The sequence below is a fragment of the Ursus arctos genome, unplaced genomic scaffold (assembly GCF_023065955.2).
Source record: "Ursus arctos isolate Adak ecotype North America unplaced genomic scaffold, UrsArc2.0 scaffold_20, whole genome shotgun sequence".
Classification (NCBI taxonomy): Eukaryota; Metazoa; Chordata; class Mammalia; order Carnivora; family Ursidae; genus Ursus; species Ursus arctos.
This window is the reverse complement of record NW_026622875.1, coordinates 49,011,726-49,029,393: the sequence shown is the minus strand read 5'-3', so window position 1 is coordinate 49,029,393 and position 17,668 is coordinate 49,011,726. Positions and strand designations below refer to the sequence as shown.

The window sequence follows — 17,668 nt, the reverse complement described above, 5'->3', positions numbered from 1 at the left end:
GAGTGATGACAGCTCCAGTTCTCATGGGAGGGTTTTCTTGCTCAAGGTCAGATCTATATCAACAAGCCCAACAGCAAGAAGAAAATTCTCCAGGGAAAAAGTGTCTGTTTCTGCGGATGCCACGGCCTGCAGGTTTGACCGGCTCTGGAAGCGGTGCCTGTGCTCAGCCACAGAGAGATTTTTATTTGCATATATTAGTATTTGAATGATGAATAAGAACATTCCTGAATCTGAAATATATTTAACTCTTATTCAGAAATAAAAAAGAATAATCCTATTCCCTCATTATATGTGTTTGAATTCTCCTTTTAACTTTCCTATGGCACTTTATCTTCAGTAAATTATAATTAGCAGAAGGCAAAATGTCTTGCTCTGCATGACCAGAATTTACAGATACAAAGTAAGGTTGGTCAAGTGTTTGGTTGTTTTGCATATGGGTTTTCCAAAATGGTAGAAAACTAAGCAATTGACTGTTAGGAGGTTTTTATATTCATCTGGCCAGTGCTCTTTTTTTACTGTAATCCCAAGCCCATTGGCTGAACTTGCTTGGGGGGAAAGAGTACACACTGAAACATGCAATCCAGGTCAGGCCTTCTGTGCCAGGGAGAAGGGAGCCACCACTGTCCTCCTCTCAGAGAAATTCATTGTCTTGTAGAAGGCACATGAACAAATGATTACAACTCAGTGCAATGAGTGCCGTGGGAGAGTTAGCCACAAAATGCTGGTTATGCCTGGCAGTACTGGAAATTCAGTAGGGAAGGGGACATTTGAAGTGGATCTGGAAGGAAAAGGAGAAGAAATGTGCTGGTAAGGAAGTGGGGAAGACTCGTGGGGGAGGGAGGACAAGCCTGTGTGGGGATTGACCATTCTTTGCAGCTCAGGGAGTGCCATACAGCCAGAATCATCATCATACCTTTCTAAGTAGTGGTGAAGGGCAGCCATGTATTTTCAAGGCTGGTCACTCTGCATGAGTTGTTGCAGGTGGCTTGGAGAAGAGTCTGCTGCAGTGGGGCAGGCTGCTGATGCTGAGGGCCTAAGCTAAGGGGAGATGTGTTTAAGGGGTATCATAGTGCTAAATGGATAGGATTTGGCGTGCAATCACAAGCAAAAATAAGAAAAAGGGAAGAGTTGGGCATTCCTCTTAGGATTCCAGAGGGGCCTTGGGATAGAAGTTAGTGCTCTTTGGGGAAAGAGCTGGGGATTATAATAACTATAATCTTAGACAGTTGGAGGTCTGTCCCACATAAGATGGCAACCTGGAGACCTTGACCTCTCCAAACCCTCATCTGAAGCTTAGGAGAGCAGGTGGGACCAAAGGTGTAAGAACCACTAGCTTGTGCACCATAATTTGTGACACACGTGGGGCTTAACTACTCAAAGGGGGAATGAAAACAAGATGAGGAATAAGGAACAAACTCTGGAGAAGACATAAAGCAATATTAATTAATCTGGAGAGAAAACCATAGCTCTGAGGGAGTCTCTGGTAGCCAGAGAGCAGAGTGGTCAAGAGAGCCAATGTCAAGGAGGTCAGATGAAACGGGGACTTCAAAAAATCTTTGGATATAACAGTATGTGAATTCTCCTCTCTGAAGATGTGTCAGTCGGGGTCCCATCAAAACAGAAACCCTCTTAATATTTCATGCAGACGTTTTTAAATTCAGGAATTGGTTATAAAAAGTATTGGAAGAGCTGGTAAAGCAACAGGGAGAACATGATGTTCTGGAGATCAGTAACCACAGGGAGCACCTTCTGCCTTTCAGGCTAGAGGAGAAAAGGAGAAAAAATGTAACTCAGATTCAGCAGGCCTGCATTTCATGGCTGTTGCCCTATTGCTGGTAAGGGAGCCCCCACTGCCAAGAGGGGACCAAGGAGCCCCATTTACCCACGGTTGCCTGCCTCTACTGGAACATAAAACAGAAAAATGGTGTCTCCCTCCCACTTTCCAGTCTCACACAAATACCTTCCATTCGCAGAGCCAATCCAACACCAGTAGGCAAGAGCATCTCCAGGCTTTCAGCCCCCTTTACCACGTAGAAGAGACCATGGAAAAACAAGAAAGAGGCCCAGTTTTAACATCCAATACCCGGCAGAGGGGACTAAAACAATTGTTTTTGTATACTAGGTGCTGTTATTTCTCCATTATAAAAATGATGATGTATATAATGCAATTTAAAAATGGGCAATTTAAAAAGTGAATAGACACTTTTTCAAAGAAGAAATCCAGATGGTTTACAGATACATAAAAGATGCTTAACATCACTCATCATCAGGGAAATACAAATCAAAACCATGATGAGATACCACCTCACACCTGTCAGAATAGCTAAAATTAATAACACAAGAAACAGCAGGTGTTGGCAAGGATGTAGACAAAGGAGAACCCTCTTGCACTGTTTTTGGGAATGCAAACTGGTGCAGCCACTCTGGAGAACAGTTTGGAGCTTCCTCCAAAAGTTAAAAGTAGAGGTACCCGACTATCTAGCAATTACACTGCTAGGTATTTACCCAAAAGATACAAAAATACAGACTCAAAGGGGTACATATACCCTGATGTTTATAGCAGCATTATCGATCATAGCCAAACTATGGAGAGAGCTCAAATGTCCATTGACTGATGAATGGATAAAGAAGATGTGGTGTTTATTTACAATGGAATATTAACCATCAAAAAACATTGAAATCTTGCCATTTGCAACAACATGGATGGAGCTAAAGAGTATTATGCTAAGTGAAATAAGTCTTTCAGAGAAAGACAAATACCATACGATCTCACTCATATGTGGAATTTAAGAAAGAAAACATGAACATATGGGAAGGGGGAAAAGAAAAAAAGGAGAGAAGGAAACAAGCCATAAGAGACTCCTAATGATAGAGAACAAACTGAGGGTTGATGGAGGAAGGTGGGTGAGGGATGGGCTAGATGGGGGTGGGTATTAAGGAGGGCACTTGTTGTGATGAGCACTGAGTGTTGTATGTAAGTGATGAATCACTGAATTCTACTCCGGAAACCGATACTGCACTGTATGTTAACTAAGTAAAATTTATTTATTTTTTTAAAGATTTTATTTATTTATTTGATAGAGAAAGCACAAGCAGGGGGAGCAGCAGGCAGAGAGAGAGGGAGAAGCAGACTCCTCAAGGAGCAGGGAACCCAATGCAGGGCTCAATCTCAGGGCTGTGGGATCATGACCCAAGCTAAAGGCAGTCGCTTAACTGACTGAGCCACCCACGTGCCATGAACTAAGTAAAATTTAAATTAAAAAATGATCATGTGTAATGTGCCAACTTTTACAGGACATGTTCCATTAAGTGAGGTACTATGTCTTGTTTTCTTTCTGTTCTCATGCCTGGAATAGTAGTTATTCAGTAAGTGTGAATTGAGTGAATAATTTGCAATCTAAGCAATAGTGTCTATGATTATAAAGTGGTGCTACATAGGTATGGATCAGAATTACTGTCTCTTTGATAGCAAACAAGTGACATGTGCCATCACTTCTCCCTGCTACACCCAGGGCAGACACTGCTAACTTATCATGACTCTCTAGCTCCATGGAGCCTGTGTGTGTACATCCTCTCAACATGTGGTGTTTCACCTACTACCAACCAATCAGAGTTGGCATGGAAGGGGACCGAGAAACCATGAAATGTCAATAGGCTTTTCAGATGTCCATTGCAGTCATTAGTCATGTGGAACATGCAACTCAAAACCACGATGAGATACGGCTTCACACCCACTGGTACCCAGTGGTCAAGCGACAAGTAAGTACTGGTCATTCTTGTCCCGATACAAGCACGAAAACCTTCTTGACATATAAACAAGTGTGATTCAATGCTGTGGGTACCCAGACCTCTGGACTTCTTGCTGATCCAAGTGAATAACTAGTATTTGCTTATTGTTGGTTTGCTCATTCAAAATCCGTGAGCAGCTCTAGAAAGTAGGAATTATTATTGCCACTCAGAAGAGAGAGGCTCAGAAAGGTTGGGGCTGTTTGATACGTGACTGAGCTCAGCTATGCTACCTAGCCTCTGACTCTACAGCCATCCTTCTTTCCCATGTGGCTGACCATTTGGGGCCCGGTCCTTCTCAGGATATTTTGAAGCAGGTTCCTGGTCTTGCATGATTCTTAGTTGATTCTGCGACCAGCCGCTCTTAAGTTTTCCTATACAATGCTATTCAATGTCTTTCTCCATGAGGTGCTGTAGGGCGCCTCATATAGAATGTGATAAATAAGAGATGGTTCAGAAGAAGGCCATGCTCTTCCTCCACTGAAGCTTTGGTTCAAAACACTACATTTGCTTGGAACAAATTCTGGAGGGGTTGGTACAGTTTTATTATTAGATACTCAGTTTTAAATGCCATTGGAGTTTGCAGCCCTGTGTGCCAGGAAACAAAACTCATAAAGCTCAAGTGATCCTGTGGATTGACTTCACAGAGCTCTTTGATCCCCAAAGACTTTCCTTCCTGGATGTTTTATCCCATTTAATTTAGTGGCTCTGAAATATCAATAGAAGCCGGTCAACTGCTGAGGCTGTTCTTATGTTGTTTACAGATGTCAGAGCTGTCAATGACTTAGCTCATCTCCTGCTCTAAATCTGAGAGACTGGAGAACAACATCTTCATGCCTTAAGGAAAAAAAAAAACCTCTGTCCTGTTTCCCTGGAAATATTTTGTTCAGCCAAGTATAAATTATCAGCTGGCCTGATGTAGCCTCCCCCTCTAATTCTGGATTCAGCCTCCCCTTGTTCCCCAATGCTCAAGCAACAATATTGGGCAATGCTATGCAGAACACTTAGCCCTGCTCATATATTGGCAGATGTTTAAGCCAGCTCAGGACACCTTGAAAGTTAATGCTGCAAACACACCTGAATTGTCATGGAAAGATGTTTTATGATATGTTGCTTTTAAGTGAAAAATGAAGTTATAAAACCATACATAGATTTCCAATTCTAGTACCAGACTAGGATGAGCTAGTGCAATCCTTCTTTGCACTAAAAACACTAATAAAATACAAGATTTAATAAAAGAAAGAAAATATTTGTAAATCCTGTATCTGACAAGGGACTTGTGTCCAGAATACATAAATAACTCTCACAACACAACAATAACAAAGATACATAATCTAATTTTAAAAATGGGCAAAAGGTTTGAATAAACTTTTCTCCAAAGAAGATATACCAGTGGCCAATAAGTACATGAAAAAGTGCTCAACATTATTTATCATTAGGAAAATGCAATCAAAACCACAATGAGATACCACCTCATATTCTCTAGGATGGCTATAATTAAAAAGACAGACACTAACAAGTGTTGGTGAGGATGTGGAGAAGTTGGAACCCTCATGTTTTGTTGTTGGTGTTGTAAAATGGTGCCGTCTTTTGGAAGACAGTCTGGCAGTTCTCTAAAAGCTTAAACATAGCATTACCGTATGTCCCAGTAATTCTACTCCTGGAATTGAAAACACGTTCACACAAAAACTTGCTCATGAGTGTTCATAGCAGCATTATTCATAATAGCCAAAAGGTAGAAACAGCCCAAATGTCCATCAGTTGGTGAATTGATAAATAAAATATGGTATATCCATAAATGGAATATTATCTGGCAGTAAAAGGGAATGAAGTGTTGATACTTGCTATAATATAGATGTACCCTGAACATATGCAAAGAAAGAAGCCAGACACAAAAGACCACATTTTAGTTATGATATCATGTATATGAAGTATCCAAAATAGGCAAAACCATAGAAACAGAAACTACATGAGTGGTCGGCAGGGCTGGGTGGGGAGGCCAACACTGGGAATGACTGCTTGATTGGTATGGGGTTTCTTTTGAGGATGATGAAAATGGTCTGGAGTTAGATAGCACTGGTGGCTAGACAACTTTGTGAATGTACTAAAAACCACAGAATTTTACAATTTAAGAGAGTAAATGTTGTGGCATGTGGATTATATCTCAATTTTTTTAAGTCGGGAGGAATGTAAGAAAGGGACACTCCCAGGGGGTGGGAGTAAAGAGGGAAGTAAAGCCAAGTGGTCAGCCTAGTCGGATAGAGAAGGAAGAGGCTCTGATGGCTAGTGGCTGCAGTGTTGATTTCTGCATGGGGGCAGGAGATGTGGTTTGAGCCTTTGGAAGACAAGCAACTGAAAATGAAACACCTGTGTAATGTTCAGCATTGGGGGGTTTCACTCTCCGTTGAAAGGGGACACCTAGAAAATTTCTACTTACTGGCTTGGGGGAGCTAGAAAGCAGGTGGTCTTTGCCTAGAGGCCTGGGTACAAGAAAAGGAGTATCCCATAAGAAATCCAAGCTCAAAGTCCCAATCCTGCAGTACACATGGGATTGGAAATCCAAATCTTAGTACCTATGCGGTACAGGATTTTCCAAGCTAAGAAACATATTGCATGGTGCACTGGGTGTTATATGCAACCAATGAATCATGGAACTTTACATCAAAAACCAGGGATGTACTGTATGGTGACTAACATAATATAATAAAAAAATATTATTATAGAAGAAAAACACAGAATTAAAAGCAGAAAGAGGAATTTTGCAAAAAAAGAAAAGAAAGAAAAAAGAAACGAATATGAAACCTGTCTGGAATTGATAACCCATCTGTGGCGCCTTGTGAAAACAAATGCACAGCTGCTCTGCTGCAACACTTGCACAAAAAAATACACTTACAGGAAAAGCAGGCTTGGCGGAAGAGGACCTCATTTAAAATGATAAACCATAAAAGCAAAGAATCCACTTAGAACAAGACTTAATAAACACACCCAGTGGAAGAATTAGAACCCCTTCTAAAAATTTAAGATAATGTAAGAATCAGGAAGAGAGTATAAAGGAAGTATATTTAAAATGTTAAAAAAAGAAAGATAAGAGAATGAATAGGAACCAGAATTGAATGGCCCCAAAGAGAGAAGACAGGCAGACTTTGGTCGAAATAAATCAGTACAACTTCTGGAAATGAAAATTAAATTCAGTAAAATTTCAAAACAGTTAAACAGTGGAGAAAACATGAATGAAGAAAGAATTTCTAAACTAGGAGCTAGAACTGAAGCACTTGTCCTAAATGTATCTCAGAAATACAAAGAGATGACAGAAAGATTAGGAGGCATGGAAGAAGAGGGAAGCCTTGACATAGAATTCCAGAAGGAATGATTAGAGAAAATAGAGCAGGGGACAGCATTCAAAGTTATAACTGGAAAACTGTTTAGAATTAATGAAAGCCTTAAAAAGTTACCAAGAGTTTCAAGCAGAACAATACAAACAAATCACCACTTACACACTTTATAGTGAACACCAAACAGAACACCAGACAAAAACAAAAAGAACCCAAAAAACTCTTACAAGTAACCAGTGAGAAAAGTGAGAACCATTACAAAGAAATAATCAGACTGACAAACTTCACATTATATTTGATGTCAAAAAAAAAACAGAAAAAGGACTAATTCCTCAGTATTATCTGGTACTTTTGGAAAAGAACTGTCAATTTAGGATTCCATACCCATTTAAAACATCATTCCAACATGAAGATGAGATAGACATTTTCAGCAAATAAAGGCTGCTAGAGTTTTCCTTGTGGGAAGAATTGCCAGAAGAAGCTCAGGGGGAAAAAAAAAAAGAAAGAAAGAGAAGAGAAGAGAAGAGAAGAGGAGAAGAGAAGAAAAGAAATTTAAGAAGAAACATCAGAGGCAAGGAACAATGATGAACAAAGAAAATGTGGATAAATCTATGCAAATGTCAATTTAAAAATAGTAAATGAATTCTGCTTCTGCTCATGGTTATTGGACCAACCCACCTGCAGATAAAAAGGATACCTTCTGGACACAATACAAAAACCAGTTACTGCACAGCACCCCCTTTGCAACCAAATCCAGGAGATACAGGAACGATGTTGACAATTGGAGGAAGGAAATGGCAGTAGAATGTCCTGTGTTCAGGCTTTTTGTCTGAGAGCAGGTCCCAGACTGCATCATGTGGGTGGCTAAAAGTACAGTTAAACAATATTAAGAACCATTTTTGCAGTTACAAATAATAACATAGAACATCAGAAGGAGTTAACGCTTATGCTGTTGATGAGAGGAAAGCCCTTAACATTAGATATTAATCCCAATGTGCATGTTGACCACTAAAAGAAATGAAAAAGAACAAATGCCAGATCATACTTAGGAAAGCAAAGAGAATGAAGAAAATCAATCTAATAGAAAGTAGAAAAGGAGAAAAAGAAGAAACAAACAACATGGTAAATAGAAAACACCAAATAACAGTAGAAATAAATCCAAATATATTAGTAACCTAGTGCTTGCTTTGGCAGCACATATACAAATATATAAGCAATCTCAGTATAAATGGTTTAAGCTTTCATGGTAAAAGAAATTCTCATACAGCATGAAAATAGAAAACTCAGCTATGTTCTGCTTATAACATCCCTATCTGAAACACAATACAAATGTTGAAAGTGAAGAGCCATATAACAGACACATGAAAAAATGTTCAAAATCATTAGCCATCAGGGAAGTTCAAATCAAAACCACACTGAGATACCACCTTACGCCAGTTAGAATGGCAAAAATAGACAAGGCAAGAAACAACAATTGTTGGAGAGGATGTGGAGAAAGGGGATCCCTCCTACATTGTTGGTGGGAATGCAAGTTGGTACAGCCACTTTGGAAAACAGTGTGGAGGTCCCTTAAAAAGTTAAAAATTGAGCTACCCTATGACCCAGCCATTGCACTACTGGGTATTTACCCCAAAGATACCGACATAGTGAAGAGAAGGGCCATAGACACCCCAATGTTCATAGCAGCATTGTCCACAATAGCCAAAGCATGGAAGGAACCGAGATGCCCTTCAACAGATGACTGGATTAAGAAGTTGTGGTCCATATATACAATGGAATATTACTCAGCCATCAGAAAGAACAAATTCTCAACATTTGCTGCAACATGGACGGGACTGGAGGAGATAATCCTAAGTGAAATAAGTCAAGCAGAGAAAGACAATTATATGATTTCCCTCATCTATGGAACATAAGAACTAGGAAGATCGGTAGGGGAAGAAAGGGATAAGGAAAGGGGGGGTAATCAGAAGGGGGAATGAAGCATGAGAGACTATGGACTATGAGAAACAAACTGAGGGCTTCAGAGGGGAGGGGCTGGGGGAATGGGATAGACCGGTGATGGGTAGTAAGGAGGGCACGTATTGCATGGTGCACTGGGTGTTATACGCAACTAACGAATCATTGAACTTTACATCGGAAACCGGGGATGTACTGTATGGTGACTAACATAATAAAAAAACATTAAAAAAAAAAAAAAGAAAGTGAAGAGCCATAAAAAGATATACCCTGTCACACCATCAATTTAAAAAATAACTAATGTAAAAAAATAAGTAATATAGACTATAAATATAAGACAAACTTTAAGACAAAAAAAGCATTATTAGGGATAGAGAGGGTTGTATGTGATCACAAAAGGATATTTCAATAAGAACATAACCTTTATGAACTTTGATGCACCTTACATTATAGTCTTAAAAACAAAGTCAAACTTAACTAGAATTAAAGAGAAATTATAGATCCACAATGATAATGGGAGAATGTAATGTTTTGTTCTCCATAAATAGAAAATAAATATTCTTTTCAAACACACATGGGACTTTACAAAAGTTGAGCATGTAGTAGGCTATCGTGCAAGTCTCAACAAGTACCAGAGAATTCATTTCTTCCAGACCCTCTTCTCTGATCAAAATGTAAAATTAAAATCAAAATCAGTAACAAAGGTCCTCTATTTGGAAATTTCAAACCTGAGAATTATCAAATATGTAAAACAGGATAACAATAAAAATGTTCTGATTGAAAACCTGTGGCGTGCAGCAAAAGGGATATGTGGAGAGTTTTATAGTCTCAAATGCATATGTTAGAAAAGAATAAACATTAATTTTTTTATTATGTTATGTTACCATACAGTACTCCATGGTTCATTGTTTGCATAGTGCTCATTGCAACAGGTGCCCTCCTTAATAACCACCACAAGGCTAACACATCCCCCCACCTTCTCCCCTCTGAAACCCTCAGTTTGTTTCCTGGAGTCCATAGTCTCTCGCGGTTCATCTCCCCCTGTGATATCCCCCCCTTCATTTTTCCCTTCCTTCTCCTAATGTTCTCCATGCTATTAAAAGTAAATGAGCTTTACTTTTTAAAATTTATTTGTTGAAAGTTGCTAAAAACTATATATACAAAACCCTAAAGACTCTGCAAAAAAAAAAAAAAAGCTATTAGAACTGATAAATGAATTCAGTTAAGTTGCAGGATACAGAATTATATACAGAATCTGTTGCATTTCTATATACTAGTAATGAATTAGCAGAATGAGAAATTAAGAAATAGTCCCATTTATAATGGCACCAAAAAAATAAAATATATCTAAGAATGAACTTGACCAAGTAGGTGAAATTCTTACACTCTGAAAACTATAAGATGAAAGAAACTGAAAATGACACAAATGCAAAAATATTCCAAAAATGACACAAATGCAAAAATATTCCATGCTCATGGATTGGAAGAAACAATACTGTTAAAATGTCCATACTACCCAAAGAAATCTACAGATCTAATGCAATTCCTATCAAAATACCAATGTCATTTTTCATAGAACTGGAACAAATAATCCTATAATTTGTATAGAACCACTAAAGACCCCAAATAACCAAAGCAATCTTGCAAAGCTAGAGATATCATAATCGGAGATTCCAAGATACACTACAAAACTGTCATCAAAACCGTATGGTACTGGCGCAAAAACAGACACCTAAATCAATGGGACAGGTGGAAAGCCCAAAAATAAACCCATGCTTATATGGTCAATTAATCTACAAAAAAAGAGGCAAGAATATGCAATGGGGGAAGAGACAATCTCTTGATAAATGATGCTGGGAAAACTGGACAGCTACTTGCAAAAGAATGAAACTGGACAACCAGACACAAAAATAAACTCAAAATGTATTAAAAACCTAAATATGAGACTTGAAACTATAAAATACCTAGAAGAGAGCATAGGTAGTAATTTCTTTGACACTGGCCTTAGAAATATTTTTCTAGATATGTCTCCTCAGGCAAGGGAACCCAAATCAAAATTAAACTATTGGAACTACACCTAAATAACCTTCTGCACAGCAAAGGAAATCATCAATAACACAAAACGGCAACCTACTGAGTGGGAAAAGATATTTGCAAATGATATATCTGATAAGGGGTTAATATCCAAAATATATAAAGAACTTAACAACTCAATACCCCCAAAAAACAAATACTGATTTAAATAACTGATTTAAATGGGCAGAAACCTAGATAAACATTTCTCCAAAGAAGGCATACTGACGGCCAACAGACACATGAAAAGGTGCTCAACATTACTAATCAGGAAAATGCAAATCAAAACCACAAGGAGATACCACCTCACACCTGTCAGAATGGCTAGGATCAAAAAGACAAGACACAGCAAGTGCTGGTGAGGATGTGGAGAAGAGGGAACCCTCATGCATTTTTGGTGGGAACGCAAACTGGAGCAGCCACTGTGGGAAACAGTATGAAAGTTTCCTCAAAAACTTGAAAATGGAAATACCATATGATCCAATAATCCCACTACTGGATATTTGCCCAAAGAAAACAAACACACTAATTCAAAAAGCTATACGCCCCGTATGTTTGTTGCAGCGTTATTTACGATAGCCAAGATATGGAAGCGGCCCAGTGTCCACTGATAGATGAATGGATAAAGATGTGGTAGATACATACAATGGAGTATTACTCAGCTATAAAAAAAGAATGAGGTCTTGCCATCTGTAACAACATAGATGGACCTAGAAAGTGTAATGGTGAGTGAAATAAGTCAGTCAGAGAAAAACAAATACCATATGATTTAACTTATATGTAGCTTTTAAGTAACAAAGAAAAAAGAGATAAACAAAGAACAGACTCTTAACTAAAGGAGACACACTGATGGTTACCAGAGGGCTGGTGGGTGGGGGGATGGGTGAGATAGGTGATGGGGATTAAAAGTGCACTTACCATGATGAGCACTGGATAATGTATAGAGTTGTTGATTCACTGTGTTGTACACCTGAAACTAATATAATACTGTATTTTAATTACACTTCAATAAAAAAAAAAGAATAGAGCAAACTCAAAACCAGTAGAAGGGAAAAGCAATAAAGGTAAGACAGGACTTTATTGGAATGGAAAATAAATAAGCAACATAGACAATTAACCAAATGCTAGTCCTTCATTTAAATTGACAAAATAAATAAACTTCAGAACCTACTGATCAAAGAGCAAAAAAGCTTAGGGTCAAATAGGCAATATTCAGAAAGAAAAGGAGACATAATTGTAAATATAGTAGATGTCTTAGAGTCATGAGAGGAATCTGTAAACCACTTTATGTCAACATACTTGAAAATCTGAACAACAAATAGATGATTCCCTAGGCTTCAAAATCAAAACAGTATATATAATATCATCATTTTAAAATAAGAGAGCAAGGGAGGGAGAGAGAGGAAACAGAAAAAGAGAGAGGAAGTTGGGGGATAAGGGGGGAAAGGGAGAGACAATGGGTACATAAATATAACTGAGTAGTGGAATATAGGTAATTCTAACATTTTTCCTTTCTGCTTACCTATGTCCTGGTTAATTTACTCCCATGCCTAATGTGTCAGGCAACGGCAACTCCTATCTACACAACCATTGTTCAGCATTTAGGCCATGGATTTTGAGAATTGGCCTCTGGTCAGGCGGGCCATGGAGGCCCCTGGAAAGAAAGAGAGAGGTCCCAAGGGAGCCTGGATGTGCAGAAATGGGACAGCGTCATGGCCTATGGCAGGGCCCGGGAGGAAGCCCAGGGGCAGAGATGGTTGAGGACTTGAACCCTATCTTCCCATTGTCTTCTCCACTGTGTGTCTCTTTTTTTTTTTTTTTAAAGATTTTATTTATTTATTTGACAGAGATAGAGACAGCCAGCGAGAGAGGGAACACAAGCAGGGGGAGTGGGAGAGGAAGAAGCAGGCTTATAGTGGAGGAGCCTGATGTGGGACTCCATCCCAGAATGCCGGGATCACGCCCTGAGCCGAAGGCAGACGCTTAACCGCTGTGCCACCCAGGCGCCCCATCTGTGTGTCTCTTATAATGACACTTGTCATTGGAATCAGGGCACGCCAGGGTCATCCAGGATGATCACCCCTCAAGATCCTTAACTTATGACATCTCTAAACACCCTTTTTCCCAAATAAGGAAGTATTTCAGGCTGTAGTGCTGAGGGCATGGACATACCTTTTGGGGACCACCATTCATCCCACTGCAGGGACTCCCTGACAAATTTAATTACAGAAAAAGGAAGCACTTCTAAATAATGAAAGACACCACCAGCCTAGTTGAAAAGACAAATGCAAACTGGGAGGAAGTATTTGCCATATACGTCATAGATCTGGGATGGATTGCACAATCACAAAGTGGGCATGGAAAAAATCAGTTATTTGTCTTGTTACTATTTATGGGTGTCCATTTTTGTAGCAGGAATAACATCTCAAACTTGGCAGGTCAGAGTAATTTGGTTACTTCCAGTCAGTTTTTCCCTAGGAAACTCAGCCTCTTCAGGGTGTCCTTGTCTCTCGGGGTTCTCGTTCCTTCTCCCTGAGTGGAGAGAGACGTGCGTGCAGGGTGGTGGTCTTCATCAACATGGCTGGCCATGTGCCCAGTATGACCATGAGCTCTTTGGAAGAAAGGATTGTCTTTGATCCAGTTCTGAATCGCTAGTGCTTGGGATTTGCCCATCACCCAGAGAATCTTTATTGACTTACATTGATTTGAAAGCTTTTAAAATCCCTGGGTGCTTTCATTTCGGGGGATGTTAAATAGGACCAGGGCCGCCTTTATCCTATTCCCAGCAGGGCTGTTGCGAGGATTAATGCTTGAGCATAGATGATCTCCTGCTCCTTTAAAAAGGCATTAATTAAGTTAAGAGTTTTATTTTTCAAGGATGTGCTTAGTTTTTATGATAATTTGTATATCTATTGTCTGAAATATAAGTAATAAGGCTCATGTGCTTTCTCATAGAAAACACGACATGCAGAAGTGCACAAAAAGTAATTCACGAGGAGGGCTCCTCTCTGGATATCAGGCCAGGCAATTGGGCTTTCAGAGTTTATCATTTTGCGGGAAGATGCTGCATGGTGGCTTGGCCTATGGGAGGCCCCGGACAGGTGCCTTATGGAGAGAGAGTCCTGACCAGTTGTGCTATTTCTCTTTTCCTCCCGGTTGTGCAGTGAGATGAAGCAGAGGCTGGCGGAGGAAGGCAGCAAGTGCAGCATCCTCTCGAAGCACCAGAAGTTCGTGGAGTACTGCTGCATGCGCTGCTGCTCTCCCTTCACCTTCCTGGTCAACACCAAGCGCAGGTGCGCCGACTGCAAGTTCAATGTCTGCAAGAACTGCTGCTCCTACCAGAAGCACGAGAAGGTGTGGATCTGCTACGTCTGCCAGCAAGCCAGGTGAGTGGCCAAGTGGACTTAAGATGTCCACTGGTGGCACGGTCTCCACTTAGCCAGGTAGGAGCAGCAGAGGGTGACTGGTCAGCACGGAGTCCTGACTGCAGTGAAGAGATTGCTGAAGTGTGCGGAACACCACGTGACCTTTTCAAAGAGAACGGGGGAGGGTTATGCTTCTTGTCTGGTCTCATCCTTTCATTCATTCATTCCACGAGCATGTGCTGGATTCTTGGGAATTATGCTGGGTGCGGGAACATGATGGTGGATCTGGCAGATTGCTTATGGGGATGATGAATGCATGAGTGTTGATGACCGTATATACGGTGTATATATGGTATATCCCATGATAGAGGCCTGACCAGTTTGCCTGTTGGCTGTGGGGACACACAGCAAGGAGCCACTAGCTCTAGGGTTTGGAAAAAGCTTCACCGAAAACAAGAAATAAAGGCAGGATGGTAAAAGATGAAAAAGAATTACTAACGTGAAAGGGGGTGGGGATGGTGGTCTCCACGTGAAGGAAATGGCTAGCATGGAGTCTCGCGGAGATACGTGTTTTTATTCTCCCTCAATGACTGCCAGAGCATTTCTTTGATACACTTGAGGATTTGGAAACCGATAAGTTTGATAAGCCAGTGTCTGGTGTTTGTTGCTTGGCATTCTTAAATCATTGCTGATCCTAGCACCTGCAAAACACATTCGTATTCATTGTATCCTTCCATAATGCCCCTCACTGTGAGCAAGACAGAGACTGGCTGGTCCCAAGAACAGGAGCTCCTGCCTCCCTCATCTTTTCCTTCTTTCCTCCTGCCTTGTTTGTTTACTTATATCCTTTAACTTACCAAGTCCCAATATTTTCCCATAAAGCTAGTTAATGGAGATGACTGCTAAGCTCCCTTGGGATCTCCAGGGACTCAGTCTCTGAGCTATAAAGAGAAACCAACGGAAGCAAACATGGTTTGCTGAGCACCCGTTGTCCAGGATGGGATGCTGGCCAGGTTCTGCCTATGACTTTCAGAGCAAGGAACCCATCCGAGTCCCCACATACCAGCTGGGTAGGAGGAGGAGAAACCCTGTGGCACCAAAAGGTAGGAGGAGACTTTAATTGTGGGTGAGCCTATGCTTGGGAGTGGATGATGCAAACAGGTTCATCCTGTGTCTTCCATTTCTCAGTAAAGTGCTGATAACAAGAGTTGGATGTTGGAAGAAATTATGTGCATTAGACATTACAGAAGTTGGAGACCCAGGCTTTTGGGCTGGGTTCTTATCACTGATTTGTATACTTCCGACCAGCTCATTGTGCGTTTTGCTCCAGCCGCACTCCACCTCACATATGCAGGCACGAGGAAAGCAGATGGTCAGTTTCTTCCTGGGTTGGGGAGTCTTTCAGGGGTTTGGGACAGATGCAAGGGTAATGGAGTGCAAGATATTTAAAATGATAGATTAATGTGGATAGTAAAGGAAAGACAGAAAGGAGCTGTAGATGGTGGGAAGAAAACAGAGTTCAGTCAGCTAGAAGTACCTGGTAAAGTTGGTAACTGTCATTATGTCATTATAGCAGAGAAAGTTCCGTGTAGGGGAAAAGGTGTTTGAAGTAACGGTTTCTGAGGTGGATCTATTGGGCGTGAACATGGGCATAGGAGGCTGAGGTCCAGCGAAGGAGGCATGGGACTAAAAGGCAAGTGCACATGGATTCCAAAGTGACTAGGTTGATGGCAGTAGTTTGGAGGGGGAGACTAATTCAGGTGACACAATTTTCTTGAGTGAGGAGGAAGAACGAGCAGGCCAGGAGGTGACAGAAATAAGGAGTGGAAGAGCATGGTGCGGCTGAATGTCACAATTGTGCACCCAGCAAGCTGGGTGGGTCTTGTACAGCATTTGACTCAAACATCTGCCATGACACCACCGGGCTGCACCCATGTTGGTGACCAACTTAATCCGTGATGAATGCCTCAAAGACAGGGACCTTCCCTGTCTTCTTGAACTCCATTTGCAGCACGAGAGCTTGGCAGGTGGAAGACACACAAATCTTTGTGTGTCGAGTGACAGAACAGGACGATGTTCCAAAGCAGCCAAATGCATGGTACAAATGGGGCTTCAGGAATTTTAAAGAGAAAAGGATCCAGAGAGTATAGGGTATCCCAATGAGGTTTTCTTTTTTTTTTTTAATAATCATTTTTTATTATGTTATGTTAGTCACCATACAGTACATCCCAAGTTTTTGATGTAAAGTTCCATGATTCATTACTTGTGTATAACACCCAGTGCACCATGCAATACGTGCCCTCCTTAATACCCATCACCAGCCTATCCAGATCACCCACCCCTTCCCCTCCCCATTTGTTTCCCAGAGTCCACAGTCTCTCATGGTTCATTCCCCCTTCTGTTTACCGCCCAGTTCTTTCTTCCCTTCCTTCTCCTACCAATCTTCCTATTTCTTATGTTCCATAAATGAGTGAAACCATATGATAATTGTCTTTCTCTGCTTGACTTATTTCACTTAGCATAATCTCCTCCAGTCCCGTCCATGTTGCTGCAAATGTTGTGTAATCATTCTTTCTGATAGCTGAGTAATATTCCATTGTATATATGGACCACATCTTCTTCATCCAGTCATCTGTTGAAAGGCATCTCGGCTCCTTCCACGATTTAGCTATTGTGGACAGTGCTGCTATGAACATTGGGGTGCATATGGCCCTTCTCTTCACTATGTCTGTATCTTTGGGGTAAATACCCAGTAGTGCAATTGCTGGATCATAGGGTAGCTCTATTTTTAACTTTTTAAGGTACCTCCACACGGTTTTCCAGAGTGGCTGTACCAACTTGCATTTCCACCAACAGTGTAAGAGGGATTCCCTTTCTCTACATCCTCTCCAACATTTGTTGTTTCCTGCCTTGTCCATTTTTGCCATTCTAACTGGTGTAAGGTGGTATCTCAGTGTGGTTTTGGTATGAATTTCCCTGATGGCTAATGATTTTGAACATTTTTTCATGTGTCTGTTAGCCATTTCTATGTCTTCATTGGAAAAGTGTCTGTTCATATCTTCTGCCCATTTATTGATTTGATTATTTGTTTCACATGTATTGAGTTTGAGAAGCTCTTTGTAGATCTTGGATACAGTCTTTTATTTGTAGTGTCAT

At 40.6% G+C, this 17,668-nt stretch overlaps 1 protein-coding gene across 5 annotated transcripts in view; it reads left to right on the top strand.

Moving 5' to 3' along the window:
- The window catches only part of MYRIP (myosin VIIA and Rab interacting protein), a 355,695-nt gene that overhangs the window by 137,810 nt on the left and 200,217 nt on the right, over nucleotides 1-17,668 (top strand). For all 5 annotated transcript variants that reach the window (XM_057315911.1, XM_048216130.2, XM_026496775.4 and 2 more), the window contains exon 3: nucleotides 14,312-14,533. In XM_057315911.1, coding sequence (XP_057171894.1) covers nucleotides 14,312-14,533 — 222 coding nt within the window. The remainder of the gene's footprint in view (nucleotides 1-14,311; nucleotides 14,534-17,668) is intronic.